This window comes from Heterocephalus glaber, unplaced genomic scaffold, assembly GCF_053883595.1.
Source record: "Heterocephalus glaber isolate CG9 unplaced genomic scaffold, H.glaber_assembly_v1.0 deba00001497, whole genome shotgun sequence".
NCBI lineage: Eukaryota > Metazoa > Chordata > Mammalia > Rodentia > Bathyergidae > Heterocephalus > Heterocephalus glaber.
Window position 1 is genome coordinate 51,052,414 of NW_028258320.1, and position 21,852 is coordinate 51,074,265.

At 39.1% G+C, this 21,852-nt stretch overlaps 1 protein-coding gene across 1 annotated transcript; it reads left to right on the forward strand.

The window, feature by feature from the left end:
• The first annotated feature begins 1,651 nt into the window (after window positions 1–1,651).
• LOC101723883 (olfactory receptor 13A1) lies at window positions 1,652–2,590 on the forward strand. The gene has a single exon (XM_004838987.2). The coding sequence runs from the start codon at window positions 1,652–1,654 to the stop codon at window positions 2,588–2,590; it is 939 nt and encodes a 312-aa protein (XP_004839044.1).
• The last annotated feature ends 19,262 nt before the right edge of the window (window positions 2,591–21,852 follow it).

Genomic DNA, 21,852 nt, shown 5'->3' on the forward strand with positions numbered 1-21,852 from the left:
GGTAGGAGGCAGCTATGGGAATGGTAGCACTCTTTGCCTAACTCAGTGCTTAGTACAGAGTTAAAAAGAGAATAAGTTTTTGCCCCTATTGTGGAAAAACCCTTTTAAAAAGGAATAGAAAGACAATCAAATCTTACAAAAATTATAATATAAAAAACAGAACAGATCATTATCTGCCAAAGTGGAAAAGTGGGAAGCTTTACTGGGTTGGCTTTGTCTAGAAATAGGAAAAGGTATGTCATAGTTCTGCTAGATATTGAAGGATAAGGAATGGGTAACAAAGGCATTTCCAGGGAGATAGCAGGGGGACATACTGGCACATTTAGGGATCACAAATTAGGAGAAAGAGTGTAGGTACAGAGGAATTTAAGAAGAAACTCTCCAAGCAAAGCCATTGTGGCCATTTCAGATATGCCATTCATGTGCATCTTACTAGTTTGAGAAACACTCAAGAGTCACAGTTACCTTGGAGTAGAACATGGAATGTTACTAATAGGTTTTCCTTTTATGGTGTTTACCTCAACCTTAGTGGACCAAAAATGAAAAGGCCCTAGAAGGATAAATTGACTGTCTTTAAAATGACAGAATGTCTGAAATGACAAAACTACTCAGAGAATGCAATGAGAGCATTTTTTAGTAATATTTATGAAGCTTTACCTGTAGGATTCAATGATCATTGGATGTGAGAGGAAAGAAGACATAAGACCATCACTGGCTCATTGAACAGATATTTTCTAGGAGTCTACTATGGCCAGAGGCTAAAACTAAGACAACTATCAAGAGAGGTGGAGCCATGCTCCAATGGAGAATGTATCCCTCTAACAAATTGGATGAATAAAAAGACTGAGTGGTGAGCTGCCCTGTGCTGTCATTAAAACCATACAAGTGAATGGCAATGAGGTCCAGAGTGAGTATAATGACTTGGAAATGCTTACAGCACAGAAAAGCCACAAAAGTACTTGGGTTCAGAGGCCTGGGGTTCAAAGGAAGGCCCCCAGGGTGATGCACATGAGAAAGCTCAGATTGAGGGCAGTTTCCATCACAGGAGTAATGACGTCACAGTGAGCAGGCAATAAAAAAGGAAGTGGAAAGACCTGCTGTGAGAATCACATACATTGAGGAGAGAGGAGATGGGAAGCAGAGCTCTCATTCCAAATGGCACAAAAGGAGCAATGACTGTGGACCCAAGAACCAAGGCTGCAAGGGAAGGTATAAGAAGCATGTCAGAAGGATCGTATGGTACAAGATTAGGGATATAGATATGTCTCCATGGCACCTTTGCAGAGTGCAACAATGACAGGTGAGAGAGAAATAAAGACTAGGAAGTTCTTGAGTGAGGGATGCTTCACTTGGTTTACATGTGGAATGGTAAGAAAGCAGTAAGTGTTCTTCAGAACACAAATTACAGGATGAAAGTTTTGAGGAAAATAAAAAATAAATAAAGGACACATGGTTTCCAGAAGGGTGCTGGGTAGAGCTTATGGTACAAGAGGCTCCCATGAAGGAAATAAGTTCATTTCTTCCCTTTCCCACAGGAGGAGGAGTTTTAAGATGAATACCTATGGAAAGCTGAGTCTGAAATGTGAGACCTGCAATCTCTTCTCAGAGACCTAAAACAAGAGTGAGTGTGACCTGGGCCTGCTTCATTTTGATGGCGAGCCCCAACCAGACGATGGTGACTGACTTTGTACTGGAGGGGTTCTCAGAGCACCCTCAATTGCGATTACTCCTGCTTATTTCTTTCCTGTCCCTGTATACTGTTGCACTCACAGGTAATGCTGTGATTATTGCTTTGATCAGCTTCACCAATGGCCTTCATAGCCCCATGTACTTTTTTCTGTGCAATCTGGCCAGCATGGATATTATCTGCACCTCCTCTGTGCTGCCCAAGGTGCTGGTTGGCCTAGCATCTGCAGAAAATACCATCTCCTTCCAGGGATGCATGGCCCAGCTCTTCTTCCTGCTCTGGTCTCTATCATCTGAGCTGCTGCTGCTCACAGTCATGGCCTATGACCGCTACATGGCCATCTGCTTTCCTCTGCACTATAGCTCCAGGATGAGCCCTTGCCTGTGTGGAGCCCTGGCCATGGGTGTGTGGGGCACCTGTGCCCTGAATGCTTCTGTCCACACTGGTCTGATGACACGGTTGTCATTCTGTGGCCCCAGGGTCATCACCCACTTTTTCTGTGAGATCCCCCCTCTTCTGCTGCTGTCTTGCAGCTCCACACACATGAACAGCATCATGACACTCCTGGCTGATGCCTTCTATGGATGCCTTAACTTCCTACTTACCCTGCTGTCCTATGGCTGCATCATGTCCAGCATCTTGCGGATGCGCTCAGCTGAAGGGAGGCGGAAGGCCTTCTCCACCTGCTCCTCTCACCTCCTTGTCGTCTTCGTGTTCTACTCATCTGTGTTCTGTGCCTACATCAGCCCTGCCTCTAGTTATAGCCCGGATAGAAACAAAGTGTCTGGACTGCTGTACTCAGCCTTGAGCCCCACCCTGAACCCCCTCATCTACACTCTGAGGAACCAGGAAGTGAGGCGTGCCCTGGGGAGACTCTTGCCCTTCTCCAGATGTCAGGTGTAGCTGTGCAGGCCACTGTGCCACCAGCTATCTTCCCATGCCTGACCTCCTGATAGAAGACTTGCAGAGATGAGACCTGACTGTCACTGTTTTAGCAAAATCACTCTTGGACATGGAAGCTGAATGCTGGGTTTAGGCTCTGCTGTGTGAATTATTTCATTTTTGACTGTGTGGATCTTGTGCATCTGATAAATTTCTGATCGACAGAAGCACCATAGGTCCTGAAAAATGCTCTTCTTCCATTTAGGGAGACATATGGCTCTCATCCCTGTGACTCTAGGAAACCTGGATGTTCTCGACCCTGCTCTTGCTTAGCTGCCACTGCATCATGCCCTGGACCCAAGCTCCAGGTCAGAATAAGACCCTGGTAGCATCTGTGTCTTGCTATCCCACGTCCATAGAGTGGCTGATAATGACCATTTTATGTAAGTCCAAAGTTCCCTCTCTCCATCCCTCCTTCAATATATAATCAGGCCCTATTTTTCCAAGCTTTTGTCATGCCTCCCTTGCAAGCGCTTGCTTTCTTCATCCTGTAGCCAGAAATGGCCCTTTGCTCTGCCTCCTGAAGCTCTGAAGATCTGACTATCCGCACCTCCTCCCAAATCTACCTGGGTTTTGTTCACCCTGTACCCTTTCTAGCTAGACCTCCCATTATCTCTCCCTACTTCTACCTTAATCTGAAAATTCTCAACATGATTTATCTCTTTGACCATATTTTAATTCCCATAATACTGTCTTCTTCTCATGTTGGTATTTCTCTGGTGAATAGCTTTCCCCAATCACTATCTCTTGCCCCTGGAGGATGCCCCATTCAACCATGTTGAGGAGTGTGTAAAAGCCACTACCATTCTTTTCACTGTATACCCCATGATTCAATGATTCTCCCGAAGGATTTATGTATCGAGTCTATCAGGGTTAATGACACATATATATAATGGTAACTTGGAGTCTCATAATTCTAAATGTTTGGACAGGACCAGAGTCACTTCTCTTTGAGAACTCTTTGTCATCACAGGACTTCATTTTGCTTTCATACCCTTCTGCTTCTCCTTTTGAGGGAACCTTGCATCTAATTTTCATTTGTCATGGTAAACATCCAATCCATTGTCATTATCATCCTGGAATCCATGTTCAAAGATTCAATTAGTCTTAGGTCAGCTTCATCTCAGGGGTGCCACCCTTCATATGAGATCTATATAACTTGTTCTTCTAGGAATCCCTTTCTAAAATAGCCATCCACCTACTTTTTCATGTGGAAACATGTTTAAAGTCCCCTTGTATTAGTGAGTTTTACATTGTAATATCAAAATGATGGAGATAGTGTTAGTTTCTGTCTAGATATTCCCCCAAAGCTTTATACAGTCATAGGTGGGGCTTTTCAGATATGGCTGGATCCAGAGTTTGTGATCCTGGGATCCAGGGTGTATGATCACTAAATTAGTCCACTGATTTTACTGGAATAGTTCTGGGTGTGGATAATGGGAAAGGCCCACCCTGGGTGTGAGTGCTACCAACCCTGACATATAACCTGGAGAAACTATAAGGGAAAGAAAGAGAGCTGCTGTCACTGATCAGCGGCCCGCTTTAGAACAAGTCTTAAAGTTAGTTACTAAATGTCTTCCAACACTGTTTTTGTTTTTGTTTTTGTTTTTAACTTTTCTAGGTCCTTTGTACTCCTACATAACTTTTAAATTTCAATATCCAATTCTTCATTTATAGCAAGTATACACAGATCTGAATTTTTATATATACCTTGTGTTTTTTAATCCTGCTAAATTCAAGTACAAGCTCTAGGGGCTCCTAGAGATTTCTTAGTATTTTCTCTGTAGATGATCATTTCATCTACATACAAAGATTTTGCTTCTGCCATGCCAATCCTATCCTAATTATGTCATTTTATTGCCAGACTATTTTGGTGGAGACTAGGTTCCAAAGTTTAATGGACAGATAAAGAGTAGGCATATCTGCCCTTGTTCCCCACCTGAAGGAGAAAACATTGTATCTTCTCCATTTATATAAGGCATTCTTGCTGAAAATATGGACTACATGTCTTTGATCTGTTGAGAAGTTTCTATTCTACTTCTAGGCTCCTGATAGCTTTTACCATGAACAGCTGTAGAATTTAGTCCAGTACTTTTTCTCCAACTAGTGACAGGTCATATGGCTTTTTCCTCTCCTCTGTTTAAATGATGACTTTTGGGGGTGGATCTTTCAATGCTGAACCAACACTGCCATCCCTATAACAAAACCACTTTCTACATCCTGCCAGATCTGACTTCCAATAGTTTGTTTTGTTAAACAAATTTCAATCTATGTTCATACTGTTTTCTTCTATTATCTTTATCCAGTTTTAGGATTAGCCCAATGTTGAGTTTCTAAAATGAGGGGAGAAGTGTTCCTTCTTTTTTCTGCTTTAATTGTTTGATATAATTTATCAGTTAAAATGTTTATGAGCCTGCTGTTGTCACATAGGTAGGTTTTCAAGCTAGGAATATATTTTCTTTAATAGGTGCTATTCAAATTTTATATGTCCTCCAAAGTTAGTTTCATTAATTTGTCTTCCAAGATACTTCTTAGAAGTTGTCAAATTTATTTCAAAAAAGATTTTTGTAATATGCTTTCTATATCCTCTTAAATTCTGTAAAACCTGTGGTAATGTCTCCTAGATCTTAATATTGTAATTTAAAATATGTATAACTGATACTGTGCAACAGGAAGAAAAGGTCTAAAAGACCAGAGGAATTGTGAGGAGTAGGGGAGGGGAAAAAGAGAAAGGAAAAAATATAAGAAGAGGAAAAAAAATGGAAACAAGGTCTTTGCAAATAGGGAGGGGTGGAGCGGGTAAAGCAAGGGCAAGGGAAGGGAAAAAAAAATAAGAACCAAGATACTCATGTAATGGTACAAGATCCCAATGATGAATGTAACTGTATTTTATACCGAAAATGTACCAATAAACTTAATGGGGAAAAAAAAAAGAAATTTATAGCATGAAAATAGAATATTCTAAATAAACTATTGAATGTTATACTTTAAATAACTAAAAGAAGAACAAACTAAACCCACAGCTAACAGAAGGAAAATGATTAGAAATAACTGACATAGACACTAGTGTTACAGTTGACTGGGGCAATAATAGTCCAGGTTCTTGTGTAAAATGAGAAAAGAATTGCCAAGTGTTCACCCAGGAGTAAGAAGTTACATTTATTAAAGATCAAAGGAAGTTGTGCTCAGGGGCAGTCCATGCCAACAAACATTTAACACTGAGGTGACAGAAAAGCACTGCACACTGGTCCAATGTAGCAATAGCAACAGAGAAAATGGGGGTGGATGACCCCTGTTTTCAGACACCTCAGCTTTAGGTGCTAAAACATGCGCTCTGGCCTAGAGCATGGTGATCTTCTAGGCCAGTGTTAGTGAGCCTATGACATGCATGTTATATGTTTTTCTTTTAAGAGAAAATGTGTTAATGTATGAGTTGTTTTTTCTAAACCAAAACCTCAGTATTCAAGTTTAATTGCAGCGTTGGCATTTTGTGGTAAGTGGGTATGGGGTTGCAGTTTAGGCTTTTGCTATTTTATTTTCTACCTCTCTTAAAATAATAGAAGTAAGAATAACTATTGGGTGTTTTTTAGAGTTAAATGGGGGGGGTGACTCACTCAGCTCCTTTGTTTCTAACTGTACTACTTCCCTGGAAAGCTCTGGTCCCTTGAAATCTTTGAGGGGAGTTGAAAGAGGAAGTTTCATCTTCTATAGCTACTTCCCGCTGATTAGGGGCATTGGCCTTCTGTAAGCAGAGACCAAGGAACCTTCACCTTGTCTGATATATGAATTCAGGAGACCTGAGCCCTTCTTCTGAAGATTTCTTGACAAATCATGCATGTGGAAACAGATTCTAATCTTGAGTTATGGTCATCACCAGTATTTTGAAAGCTGTCAAACAAGAAAAAACAAATTTACCTAAGAGATTAAGTGTGTAAAATCTAAATATTAAAGTTATAAGAAGCATTAATAAAAGTTATGTCCAGGACAGTAACCGGGACCCCCAATTTAAGATATGTGGCCAAGACATCCTGACTCAAATAGTTCTTTATAGATCTTGGAAGTATGAACAGCTAGTTCTTGTGCCACATCTCTTACTATTTTAGACTTATTGAAAAAGGAAGTGAATTTTTTTAGGAACAAATAGTTATGGCTTGTGTTTAGATGTCCCCCCAAAGCCTCATGCAGTCTGAGGTGGGGCTATTTCTGAGGTGGCTCAATCTAGGGTGTATGAAGTTAGAATTGAGTCAGAGTCCAATGGTAGACCTCGGGGTACTAGAATTAAGGATGTGAGTACTACCCACCCTAAGTAGTCTGCATAAGATAAAAAGGGCAGAAAGATGCTGTTATGGGCCCCCTCCCATTCTTCTTTGTCACTTTTATTACCATCTGGTTGCCAAAAACTGTTTTCCTCGGCTACCCTTCCTTGGAGCCAGCCAATTATGGACTAAAACCTCTACAAACTGTGAGCTAAATAAAACTTTTCCCCTTTAAGTTTGGGTGTTGGGAATTTTGTCTCAGCAACAAAAGAAAAGTAACTAAAGACACAAATATAAGCCCTTTGTTTTAGCTGTAAGGAGATCTAGTCCCCATGATGTTGTATGATCACTGTGACTAGCGAGTTTTGAAGGAAGGCAATATTTTGGGCAAGTTAATCTGAGCTGTCTGTCAAGTTCTTCAGTGGTATAGGGACAGACTTGAGGGACATAGGCAGGGACCCAGGACAAGTCTGGATGGCTGACAATGGTAGATTCATCACATGCTTATCTTCAGCGACATCATCACATCCTTATCTATGGCTGATGATTGTAAAAGCATCAAATGCTTATCTGTGTACTATGTACTGGAGAAAATGTACCCTACTGTATCCTTATGAAAATGTTACTCATGCTTTAATAATCCCCAACTAACCTTATCCCCTTTCAAAAAAAAGAGGTTAAGACTTTGATTGGCCTAGACCACAGTAATCAACAAAAGAGCTTTACCCCTATTAGTAGGGGTATGCACTGGGCACTGGGCATATGCATATGCACTGGGCATCTTGAGTGGGATGTCCCCTGTCTTGTAGCATCACTCTACTGCTAAGACAGTTTCTTTTCTGCCTTCTCTGTATTTGCCACACTCACTTTGCACTACACCAGTCTTCACTAACCCATTTTCTGCTAAGAGCCCCACTTCTTTATTCTTCACTGGACTGAAGCAAGGACCCAATGAAAGGCAGACAGTTACTCAGAGACCCCCACCATCAGATGCAGCTGTGGCTGTTGATGATAGGCACTGTTTTTGTCTTTATTAGAGGCAGTTTTTGAAAGATCCAGAATTATTCCAAAAGAAACAGGAAAAAAATGGTCATGTTATAACTTGGAATAGGGACCTTAAGTGTAATAAATAAGACAGTAGTGAGGCTACTCACACAACTATGTATTCCCTGTACCTTAATGGAAAAAAGAGTGGTTATTAGGGTTGTGAGATCTTGAACTAGGTGATATTTTCCTGACAGCTTGACTATTGCACAGGGATTGGGATGGAACCAGAAATCTTGTAGCCAAAAACTTATAAAACCTAGCTTTTTCTTAAGGAAATATTGTCTTTTATGAGGATATAGATTAGGTCCTTCAGCTGAATAACTACTGAAGTGGCCTTGACAGTCTTCCCTGAGGTACTATTATACCATTTTTGAAAATAATCCCCAGCAGAGACATCTGACTCCACAGAGTCAGGCTAACTGCTTCCCTAGCAACAGGAAGTTTGACTATCAGAGTGGTCCTGAATAGGAAGAGTATATGTCTTCCTACTACAGGTATGGAGCGCTCTGGTATCACCATAAAAGCACCTTGAAAAAGAAATGTTCCAAATGGCAGTTCAAAGTAAGGGTAAAGAAAGCTGTCTGATTAACTCCCTCAAGACCCACAGCAACTTTAGAATGGGATGAAAGCTCATTCCAATAAGAAACTAGAGCTGAGTAAGTCACTCCAGTATTACAGAGAAGTATAATCTGTCCACTTCATCTAGAGTCATGTGAGGCTCCTGTGAATTAATTGTGGTACTCTTGTGCAGGAGCCTTGCAGGCTGCCTCAGACTCCATCACCACTCACTATTCAGGCATTCTTCATTGGCCACCATGATGAAGGATGCCTCACCCCTCTCTGGGAATGAGGGCAGTCCTTCTTCCAATGCCAAGGGTCTGAGAATGGGGAGGTGCATGAGTGCGTGTGAATGAATGGAGTGAAGAAAAGGTGAAAAGGCACCAGAGAGCATGGAGCAAGACAGTGCAAGGGCAACAAGAGCTTCGTAGTTGCCTCCTCCCCCTGCCTGGCCTGGCTGTGCAGTGTGCACACTGTGAGGCAATACATAAAATGCATGCCAGCTCCAGAGTCTCCTTTTCCTGGCTTTAGGAGCCCCAAGGCCAGCAATTACTCAATGTCACTAGCCTAGCACTGCCTGCAGGCATCTAGAAGCCAGAGCAGCCTCACCCTGGGCCTGGATGGCCAAAGTGAAGGAACTGAATCTGCATTCTGCTGGACCTAATGAGGTTTTACAGGAGGAATCAAATTACAAATGTTAGCTAATTGATAAGTATACTTTTGGCTTCCAATTTGAGTTTGTGTTTTTGTTTATTTGGTGTGCCAAAACCATTTCTTGTGCATTGCAAATTCTTGAATTGCAATTACAAGGTTAACTTGCTCTCTTCTCTGCTCTCTTTTCCTGTAAGATAAGAACAATGATTCAGGGTTACTAGAGATCTATTACCAGCCAGTCAAATTTAAAAATTAACAACCTGAAAACAAAGAAATAAAAGGGAAAAAATAACACTTTAACATTCAAATGGCCATAGCCAAGTTTGTTAAAGAAGATTTATAAGTGAGATGGAGAAAAATATTAAGAAGGCTATAATATGAGATATACTTTTGATATAAGAGGGTTTTATATGATAAAAAGTTTTGTCCTGCTAGATAGATAGAAGAAAAGATATTGACAGAACTGGAAAGCTTATGTATGCCAACAGTAAGCTTGTGGAAGTAGTTTACCAAAAGAAATATATATGGTTGCTTATTACTTTGGTGAGCCTCAGGTTGTTCCTTCTAAAAAGTCCCTTGAGGGGGACAGTCTAATCAGCCTGAAGAGAAAGTGCTTGAGAGAGTGATTGGCATCACAACAGAGTAGACACTGAAGGACAAGCATCAAAATGCACCCCATTAGAATGTATGTTAAAGAACTTTAAAAGAGGCTATACAAGGGACTATGGAGTAAAGTTGAACCCCCCCACACACACACCCAGAGGTTAAGAACTCTTTGTAAAATAGATTGGCCCTGTTTTTGACGTTGGAAGTCTGGCTGAGGGAATGATTGACAGGGGATGATTGGACATATATATAGGGTGGTAACCATGGATGGAGAACACCCAGGGCACCTGGATCAGTTTCCCTACATTGACTTATGGTTAAATATAGTCCAGACTCAAATTGCCTGGTTATAGCCCTGCCTGGGTCATATTGCGAAATGCTCGTACCCTGAGCCATGCCTAAGACAAAACGGAAAGAGGAATCAGCCTTATTGGGAGGCTCAATAACAAAAGAAAGACAGCAAAAGGAGAAAGAGAAACCAGTTCTTCAGAAGAGGCAGAGATCTCCTCCCCTTTATACTCCAATCTACCTCCCTTTGTCACAGCCAGCCTTCAGGAAAGCAGGATCAGATGACTATGAGCCCCAAACATCACCCAAGCAGGAAAGACCATAGTTAATGCCCCAGGAGGAAAGCTTTTGGAGGTGGCCACCAAAGTGCACATTAACTATGACTGGGAGACAAAATGGAAGGCCAATAGGAGGCTCAAAAAGAAAACAGATCTGTTGGCAGCAGTGCTCACAGAAAAAAAAGACAGAGATCACTAAGGGGTGATGTCGCAGATGCAGGAAAAATAGGAGCTAAACCAAGCCGGAATCTGCCAGTTGACCAAAGCCAGATTGGGATCAATGTACACAATGTAAAAATATGTGCACTGGAAAAATGAGAAAATGAGTGCCCAGAAAATGATGACAGAGATCATAAAAATTCCAAAACTAGGAAGTTGCCTACAAAAGGCTATTGCCCCCAGGAGGAACCAGATGCTGGCTTCATTGGACTGGCAGAAAATGAAGGTTACAAGATGTTGTAGTGAGGGTTTGGAAGGGAATAGATTTAATACATGACACATAATTTATAGGATTATTTTATAATATTCATCCAAAAAGTTAAATGCAGAGGAGTACAAGAGATCTGTTCACATACTAGAGACCTGAAGAATCCAGCCAAGGGCCTGGGTCCCATGGCAATGTCCCACACAAGTCCAGCTAAATGCCTAGAGCCCAAGGCAATGTCCTTCGTTAGTCAAGCCAGAAGCCTAAAGCCCACAGTAATGTCTCATGCAAGTCCATATTGAGGATCTGCACCAGGAAGGCCCAAAGGCCAGTGGTGGAAGCAGGAAAGCCTGAACCAGTGGGGTAAAAGATCTATGCCACCAAGCTGAGGGATATGCACAGGAGCCAGGAAGTTATGCTCAAGGTGAAGACCAGAGATCCTCTGATAAGAACAGCAGCCATTTCCAGTGACAGCGAGGACCGAAACTCCTCCAATGATGAGAACAGCCAAGTTTACATCAGGAAAACAAACCATAGCAAGCTTCTCCAAGAAAATCAACAGCAAGCAATCTTCCCCTCCAGTTCTCTTTTTATCACATTGGCAACAATCCTCACGTGGGTCTTCCACTCCCAGAACTATGCTGGGAATTCCAAGTTGACCATTACTTAATCCACTACACAAGGACTAGGCAAGACTAGCCTCCATCTCCTTAGGCCCCCAGGAGCCCATTATTACAACGAAAGTAGATTTAAAAGTCCAACTGATGGACTTTCTGGTAGAGAGTGGAGCTGAACGTTCCATAATGACACAGCCATTGGGCCATTGTCCAAAAAGTATGTGATCATTGTTGGAGCCACTGAGGTCCCAGAAAAGAGGCCATTTTTCTGGTCTAAGAGGTATGTCATAGGGAGAAAAGAAGTCTACCATGAGTTCCTGTATCTTCCAAACTGCTCAGGTCACCTTCTGGGAAGAGACTTACTCTACATGTTACAGGCCCAAATTGCCTTTGGGCCATAGAAAAGGATGATTTTAAGTCTGACTCAGCCAGAGGCCATGATATTGCCCCTTACTGTTACACAGGCTGAAGAATAGAGTCTGTATTTAGATAAGCCACCACAACCAGGAACAAATAAACTGTATGGGCTAGCACATAAGATTCCCAGGTATGGGCTGAAGATAATCCCCCTAGGTTGGCTGAAATTCAAACACTGGTGATTGGGAAACTAAAACCTGGGACAATTCTGGTTGGAGTCCATCAATACTCCCTCTCCAGGGAGGCCATACGAGACATTTAGGGACATATAAAAAAGCTCTTAGAACATGAAATCTTGACCAGGTGACAGTCATCCTGGAGCATCCCACATATTAAAACTTGTTATAGAAAGCATCAAAGAGGGGAATGAAGCATGACTTAAAGAAAAACAACTTATTCCCAACATTGGGCAGTTCCCTTCCCTTGGATCACTCTCCCCTCCTCTGTAACAAACTCCTTGTTCTGCTACAGATAAAATTGGCAACTATGACCTGTAAACAAACTTTATGACACTCTGTTCTTACATGATTCACAAGACTCTGTCTCCTTTCAAGGCTAAGTTATTACTTTTAATTGCTTTCTCTCACTTCTGTAACCTTGTCTCCCCACCCGCCGGTTTCTGGCCACTGGACAGACCACCCCCTCTCTGATCAAATGTATAAAACTGAAGCCTTTCCTTTATTCTGGGCTCAGCTTTTGGACATGAGTCAGTTGGGTCAGTGTTCACCTAAAATAAAATCCTGCTGTTTCCCAGTGGTCTAGCCAGTCTCTTAAATTCTGCAACAAGATCTTCTGAGATTTGGTAATGTTCTAGGAAGTGCTGAGGGCCAATCCATGCCAACAAAAGTATAGCACAAACCAAAAAATGTGCTGGGGCAACAGAAAAGCACTGCAAGCTAGTCAAATGTAGCAGCAGCAACAGGAAAAAGTAGGGGCCGATAACTCAGGCTTTCAGAATTTAAATACCTCTGCTTGAGGTGCCTCCCACCGAATCTCCCATGGCACCATTGCTTTGACACCTGTGCTTTCACCTAGGGAATGGGGATCTCCTAGGCTTATGCTATTTTACTTTCTATCTCTGTTAGGATAATGGAATCAGGAATAATGTTGGGCGCTGTTTAGAGTTAAACGGAGGGAGGGGAGTGACTCACTCGTCTCCTTTAAGAAAACAACAGAAAAAAATCAATAAAATTAAGAGTTGTGGGTTTTTTTGAAAGCTTAAACATTGACAAATCCTTAGCTAGACTAAGGAAAAGGTGAACATTCAAATAGAGGAGACATTGTAATTCACACCATAGAAATAGTAAGGAACTTCAGAAACCACTATGAATAATTCCATACAAACAAATTGGATAACCTAAAAAAGATGGAAAAATTCCTAAAAACCTATAGCCTACCTATACTAAATCATGAAAAAATTTCAAACCAGATTGAATCTGTGATAAAAAATATTCTAGGACTTGACCTCAGTGATGAATTCTGTCAAATATTTAAAGAATTACTGATACCAATCCTTCTCAGCCTCTTCCAAAATATTGAAAATGAAAGAATACTTTTCAAATAGTAGGACATTATCTCAATATCAAAGTCATACAAAAATAGCACAAGAAAAGATCCAATATCTATAAAGAGTATATGTGAAAATTCATCAACAAAATACTAGCAAACTATATTCAATAGCATTTTTAAGAATCATTCACTGTGATCAATTGTAATTTATCCCTGGGATACAAGGATGGCTCAAAATATGTAAATCAAAAATTAAGACCAATAAATGATGTCGGGTATATAACAATAAATTACTTTTCATTTCTCTAAAAAAATATATGGACAGAATGAAAGGCAAAAACTATGGTAACCTTCATAGATGCAGAAAAAGTATTTGACTAAATGTAGCATCATTCTATGGTTAAAAAGAACTTTCAACACATTAGGTATAGAACAAGTGTTTCTCAAAACAATAAAGGGCCATATGTAAAAAGTGCATAGCTAGCATCATACTCAGAGGTGAAAAATTGAAAGTTTTTCATCTAAAATCAACAGCAAAGCAAAGATACCCACTCTCACCACTTCCATTCATCACAGTACTACTTTAAATCCTAGCTTGAGCAATCAAACAAGAGAAAGTGATAAAATATACCTATACTAAAAAAGAACTAAGCAAAATTGTCCTTCTTTGGAGAAGATATGATCTTATATACAGAAAACTCTAGAGACGCCACCAAAAAGTTGTTAGAACTGTTAAAAGATTGCAACGATGGAACCAGTGTAAATCTATTTATGGTGATGGTTGCCCAAAAAAGATATATGTGCTATATTTCATAGACCTGTTATTATAGTCTGAATGTTTCCTACAATGTCTATGTGTTGGAAACTTAATTCCCAACACAGCAGTAATGAAAAGTGGAACCTAATGGGAAGTGTGTAGATAATGTGGGTTCTGCTCTTATAAATGGATTAGTATCATTATCGTGAAAGTAAGTCAAGTGTTGTGAGAGGTTTTATTGTGAAACTGAGTTGAGCTTCCTCTTTCATTTGCCCTCTCCCACCCTCTTGTCTTTCTACATAAGATGATGCAGCAAGAAGTCTCTCACCAAATGCTGGCACATTAGTATTAGACTTCCTTGCCTCCATTATGTGAAAAATAAATTTCTTTTTTTTCATAAGTTACATAGCCTGTGGTACACTGTTATAGCAGCAGCAGCAGTAGCAGCAACAACAACAAAAGACAAAGACAACTGTATACCAAATAAAAAGACTAAGTCACATATGATTTTGAAAAATATAATAGCAAAAATACTACAGAAAATTATTTTTAATAACAGTGGATCAATATCATTTTTACTATATTCTCCTCTTGAAACTAGCTAAGAATGACAATGGAACAAAAGAAGAAAGTTCCATAATAAGTGCCACAAGGAAATTGCCACAGGCTCCATCTATAATCAGAAGCAGTTTCCAACTACTATGAAGTCTTCACCAATCAAAGTAGAATTCAGAGACCACAATATGCACTGAGGCTCTTCTAGGTCACTGATATCTTTAATTCATGAGTCAGACCCAACAGTGCCTGATTAGAACAAAGAATACTCAAGACAGTGAAGTCTCTGATAATGTACCTCTGCCATTGCCATGAGGCCCACACAAGAAGCCCAATTTACCATTGTTCCAAAAAGGATGAGAAACACATAGTAGAGAGACACACAAGACCTAAGGGAAGGCAGTCACTCCATCCAAACACAGACTGGATCAGGAGAGAGTTGTAGGTGGTACCTTGCACAGCAATAGCTAACTAAAAGAATGTTTATAAACTAGAGCACTCAAAGTTGTAGGATGTCAATTACCAATAAATTGATTTATATAGTCAATGCAATTCCAATCAAAATCTCTCAAGTTTTCATAAAAATGTACAAGCTGACTAACATGTAGACAGAAATGTAAAGGTCCATGAATAGCTCCTCATAGAAGAAAAGCAAAGTTGGAAAACATATACTATTAGATGTCAAGACTTATTTTTAAACTATAGTAAGCAATATAATATGAAATTGGTGCAAGATAAATAAGTCGACTAAGCCACACAAAGTCCAGAAATTGACATAGACATGAAACATTGGAAAGGCAAAGGAACTAGAACAATCAGAGGAATTCTGAAAAAGAGCCAAATAATAGGATTCCAACTACCCAGATTATAGACACACTTAAAAGTCTAAGTGGACTTTGGTGTTTATTCAAAACAGAAAAACTCTTGAAACTCAACAAGAAAAAAACAACACAATTTAAACATAGTCAAGAGAGGGGAACAGATTTTACCAAAGAAGATATATTGGTACAAGAGGACAAGAAAAGATGCTCATCTTCATTTGTCACCAGGGAAATGCAAATCAGAGAAACAGTGAGATACTACATCAAATGCTGACATAAATGTGGAGCAACAGGAACTCTCCTCATTGCTGGTGGGAATGGAAAGTTGTGTGGCTTTGGAAAAGATAGTTTTCCATTTTACAGAAAGTTATTATATACCTATCAGGCAACTAAGCAACCTGATTGTTAGGTATTAACACAAGTGAAGTTAATACTAAACTTCATTTTATCAATGATTGCATGCCATATTCTTTTACTTTTAACTTATCTATTAATTTACATTTACAGTTGATTCATCCTAGACAGCACATAGTTTGGTCTTGCTTTAATTTCTATCTAGTTGAAATAGCTCTGTCTTTTCATTTGAGTGTTTAGAGGGTTTACATTTAGTGTAATTAGACTGCACGATTGCATGTCCTTGCACATAGTCCCACTCTTGCACATAGCTTGCCTTTACGCCAAATTATTATTAATAAAAATCAGTGGCTTGGACAGGCCAGCACCCTTGCTGCTTGCACCAGCATTGGTCATCCTGGCTCCCCAGTTTCTTTGTCTTTTTAGTTCTATCTTTTAGGTATTTTTCTCTCAGGCTGGAGTCATACATGAGCAGGAAACTGGACCCTACTGCAAAGGTTTCCAGAAACAATCAGGGGTCTCCAGTAGACTGTGAAAAAATGAATCAAACTCTATTGTGTCTGTTTGCCATAATCTCACTAAAGGAGTTTGGTGAAAAGTACTAACCTAAATAACTAAAGAAAAAGAAATTTTGATGAGATTCTATAAGGCTGAGGGAAAAGAAAGTACATAATGAGGTTCTCATTAAACGGATGCACATTGAGGCGATACTCTTAAGTGAAATAAATAGGACACACATGTATAAATACTGAATAGTTTCTCTAGTGTGAGAAACTGAAAGTGTAAATAAGGACTAAAAGGTATACTAGATAATGTGAAATAAGAAGAAAAGGGGCAAAGGGGAAGGAGAAGTGGGAGGGGTAGGGGAAAGGAAAGAAGGGAATGGAATTAATATGAGAAAATGAAAAAATGGGAGCAAAGTCTTTGTAAATAGGGAGGGGTGGAGGAGTTGAAGGGAGGGCAGGGGAAAGGGGAAAAAATAAGAACCAAGAGAGATTATGTAAAGGTGCAAATTTCCAATGGTAAATGTCATTATATTGTATACCTAAAATGTATCAATAAAATTAATTTTTTAAAAAGATTATCAATTATATAAAAGAATATCAATTAAAAATTTTGAAACTACTTTATACATGTATATATATAATATATATTGTATATACTGGTTTTATATATATGTATAGTAAATATACAATATTTAACAAGTAAATATACAGTAGGTAATGAGATCCAAGTTTCTCATTATTTGAGAAAGAAGTTACAAATAAGCAAGAGAAGAAGGCTAGAATGAACCTATTGATTTTGGATTACAGTTGAAGATACCAGTATGAACTCATGTTTAATATATGCAAATTAATAAATGCAGAAATATATCGACACATATGTAGACATGGGTTAATATATGTGTGTGTATTTCCTGATTTGGTCTGCTGAGAGGGTTGAAAGTCAATGATATCTCAGAGGCAATAAACATATGCAGTACTCTTATTTTGGCTTTTAAATACTGTTCTTCAATACAAATTACAAGGGATCATCCGATAAAGGACTGCTTCTAGGTTTAGGGCAAATATAAGATTAACCTGAAATGTCACAGTGCCAAAGTGTAAGACAGCACCCAAAAGAACCACATGCCTGTAATTACAGCATTGTGGTAGGTGGAGGCAGAAGAATTACAAGTTTGAGCCCAGCCTGGACAACTTAGTGAAATTGTGTGTTAAAATTTAAAGGGCTGGGGTTGTAACTCAGTGTGAAGTCCCTGGGTTAAATCCCTAGTACCATAAAAAATGAGGAGGAGGAGGAGGAGGAGGAGGAGGAGGAGGAGGAGGAGGAGGAGGAGGAGGAGAAGGAGGAGGAGGAGGAGGAGAAGGGGAAGAGGAGAAAGAGGAGAAGAGGAGACAGGAAAGATGATGCCAAAAATAATACAGGAACCAACCTGAAACACTTTCCAAAAGCCAAAGCTGGGACAAGTTGAGAAAAATAAAAACGATAATATTGAGTTGTAACTCAGAAAATAAAAAAATATATATCTAGTCTAGACTGGTATAAATAAATGACTGTATTCAGTAAGTTTAATATAAAAAGGGTAATATCTGTACAAGACAGGTCTGAATATTACATTTTGATTACTACTGCCTTACTGGTGGTGAAGTCTAATTTCTTTTCTTGTGACTGTGAACTGGACTTAATGAACCACTTTCAGAGAACAGAAGATGAAACAACAAATATGGTAATGTTCCCTGGAGAAAATTGATAAATACTAATCAAATGGACTTAGCTGAAGTTAACTTCATCTGCTTTAGGCAAGTTTATATCTGTCACACCCAGTCTAATCATAACCATAAGAAAACATTAGAAAAATTCAAACAGGATAATTCTACAAAATAAATGTCATTACTCTTCAAAAGAGATAAGGTCATGAAAAGTAAGGAAGAAGATTAGGAATACCTGAAAACTAAATCCAGTAGAGCCTGGATGGGATCCTGGAACAGAAAAAAAAAAGCACTGGGGGAAATCTGAATCAAATCTATGATTTAAAATGCAAGATTAATTTCTTGCTTTGGGCCACATACTGTGGTGCCCAGGAACTCTGCTCTATTCTTGAAACTTTTCTACAAATCTGAAATTATACCAAAATAAAAGTTTGTTTGTAAATATATTTGCAATGCATTGCTAAATAAAAATCAGATTAAAATAACATGCTATCTTTTATAAAATTCATTTTTTTAAGATTTTAAGGGAAATATGCTACAGTACTAACATAATTACCTTTGATAAAGTGATAATAAATGATTTTAAACACCCTCCCCCCAGAGCTTGCTTTCATCCTCTGGCCCATTGCTCCCCATTCCCTTTCCTTTTGCCTTCCCACAGTGCCTTCCCTGCAGCCTAGTCCTGTTTGCTTGGCTAGTCCTACATCCCTCCCAATACCACTCTGAGAGGTCCCTTGCAGGAGCCACACATCAGGCAGCATTCTCCATTCTGACTGCACATTCCTGCTCCCTGAAAAGTATAAAAATACCCATCCCCAAACCTCACATCCAGAGATATTAAAGGAGTTGATGTAGGGCATGCCAATAGATTGACATTTTTAAAAAGCTCTCCTAGTGGCTCTAATGTGCAGCCAGGATTGAAAGCACTGCATGTAGACCAATAAAAATATGACTGTGTGTAGGTAAATGCCAGGTGATCCTGTGTCATGATTAGAAAATGCAGGCTGCAGGCATAATCAGGACCTGCCAACTCCTACTCCCTCTAGAGAGCCCTCAGCTGCAGCCGAAAGTGTGGTGATGGCTACAGAAGCTTCAACTATAGCGAAAACAACAACATATGACATATACTTAATATCACTGAAGTGTGTAACATGTCAATTATATCTCAATAAAACTGTCTTCTTTCTAAAACATGTCAAGGGACCGGAGATTTAGCTCAGTGGTCCTGCCGCCTGCCTTGCAGGCTCAAGGTCCCAAGTTCAATCCCTGGTACCAAAAAAAAAAAAGAGCCAATAAAATAAATGTGGAGAATGCAGGAAAAAATGGGTCTGATGGTTTCTACCCTACTCTTTGATTATAAAGAAATTACAGTTCAGGGGACGTTTTCTCATAAATTTTCAAATTTAAAGGGAAATTTTGCCAACGTGAATGACTTCTCATTACATTCACTTGAGCTGGTTTAGTATCTGGTCACTTTCTCAGGAAGTCTGCCGTTTGAGTCTTTGTGCTTTAATTTTGCTTGAATGATTTCTATCCAGATTAGTTGCTGCATCTAATTATCCTGTGAAGGTTTGATTCATCAATTACTGTTTTCTTCATATTCATTATTTATAACTCATTATTGCTCTGATGTGAATTTTCCTGTGTGGTCATTACTTCTCCCAACCCTATCTTGATGTTTTCATTATTTCTTAGCTAATCTTTGAGAAAAATGCAAATCATGGAATGAGGAGAAGGTGAACTGCAAGCAGAGCAGCTTAGGGTCCTGGGTGTCAGAGCTGAAACAAAGGCTGTCCTTGGGTGACAGACAAAATGCCAGAAAAGTTCATTGCCTTAGTTTGAATGTAGACAGCCTGCTGTGGTCCTGTGTTGGAGAGTGTATAAAATTGGAAGAAAATTGTGCATCTGGACCAGGCAGGAGTTTGTTGTGAAATATAAAAGGTTTGTTCCTAAATCACTGATTTCTTAATCAGGCTTTAGGTCACATTAGCTGACACCAGATTTTATGACCCTTTGATTTTACATTACTATCGACTACAATGACCTGTGAATAGCTTACACAGGAAGCCAGAGTAGCTATGTTAACAAAAGACATAGGCTGTAAGACAGAGGAGTTACCAAGGATGCTAGGTTCAATGTATCAGACTCAAAGTCTACAGAATAAAACCAACTACAGCTAAAGAGAAAAAGTGAAAGATTTCAATAGTCTTCTGTCTATCATTGTCAAGCAAAGAAAAAAATTTAATACAATACAGATATCTGACTAAGCTTTTGATTATATAAATACAACTTTTCAACTTTAATTGGACATCCTCATGCATGGACTCCACCTAGGCCACTTCTTTACAAAGTATCTGTAATAGAGTCAATTTATTTGACATTTCTCATTGCTTACCAATCAGTATGAACCTGAGTATTTTAAAAAGTTTGTTTAAAAGTGAGTTACCAGGAAGAGAATTGTGTGCCTCAAAAGCCCAGTGATCAAACTGTGGTGTGCTTCTGCTCTTTCTGGTCTCTGTATCACTCTAATTACACAGGATTTGTACACCACATCAGGAACAAGCCCCAGTATACTGCAACGAATAGCACACAAAGCCCACATTCTCTGACAGCAATAAACAAAGGTAGACATCCACAGCAAAAAATGTAAATTAAAAGTCACCACTGACATAATTTTTCCTCCATTAAGTTTATTGGTACATTTTAGGTATAAAATACATTTACATACATCATTGGGATATTATACTATTACATGAGTATCTTGGTTCTTATTCTTTCCCCTTCCCCTGCCCTCCCTTCACCCCTCCACCCTTCCCTATTTGCAAAGATTTTGTTTCCATTTTTTTCCTTTTATCATATTTTTTCTTTTCTCTTCTTTCCTTTCCCCTACCTCTCCCACTTCCCCTGCTCCTTTAGACCTTTACATTCTATTACACAATATCAATTAAACATTTTTAAAATTACAATATCAAGAGCTAAGAGACATTAGCACAGATTTTACAGAATTTAAAAGGATATAGAAAGCATATTTCAAAAATCTGTTTTGAAATACATTTGAGAACTTCTAAGAAGTACCTTGGAAGACAAATTAATGAAACTAACTTTGGAGGAAATATAAAATTTGAATAGCACCTATTAAAGAAAGTATATCCCTAGCTTGAAAACCTACCTATATGACAACAACAGGCTAGTATACATTTTAACTGATAAGTTATATCAAACATTTAAAGCAAAAAAAGGAAAGAACACTTCTCCCCTCATTTTAGGAACTCAACATTGGGCTAATCCTAAAAGTGGGTAAAGATAATAGAAGAAAAAAGTATGAACATAGATAGAAATTTGTTTAACAAAACAAACTATTGGAAGTCAGATCTGGCAGGATGTAGAAAGTGGTTTTGTTATAGGGATGGCAGTGTTGGTTCAGCATTGAAAGATCCACCCCCAAAAGTCATCATTTTAACAGAGGAAAGGAAAAAGCCATATGAACTTGTCACAGTTGGAGAAAAAATTTTGGACTAAATTCCACAGCTGTTCATGGTAAAAGCTCTCAGGAGACTAGAAGTAGAACAGAATCTTCTCAACAGATAAAAGACATGTACTCCATACTTCCAGCAATGCCTTATATGAATGGAGAAGATACAATACTTTCTCCTTAAGGTGGGAAGCAAGGGCAGATATGCCTACTCTTCATCTATCCATTAAAATTTGAAACATAGGCCCATACCAAAATAGTCTGGCAATAAAATGACACAATTAGGATAGGATTGGCAAGGTAGAACCAAAATCTTTACATGTAGATGAAATGATCATCTACAGAGAAAATACTAAGAAATCTCTAGGAGCCCCAAGAACTTGTATTTGAATTTAGCAGG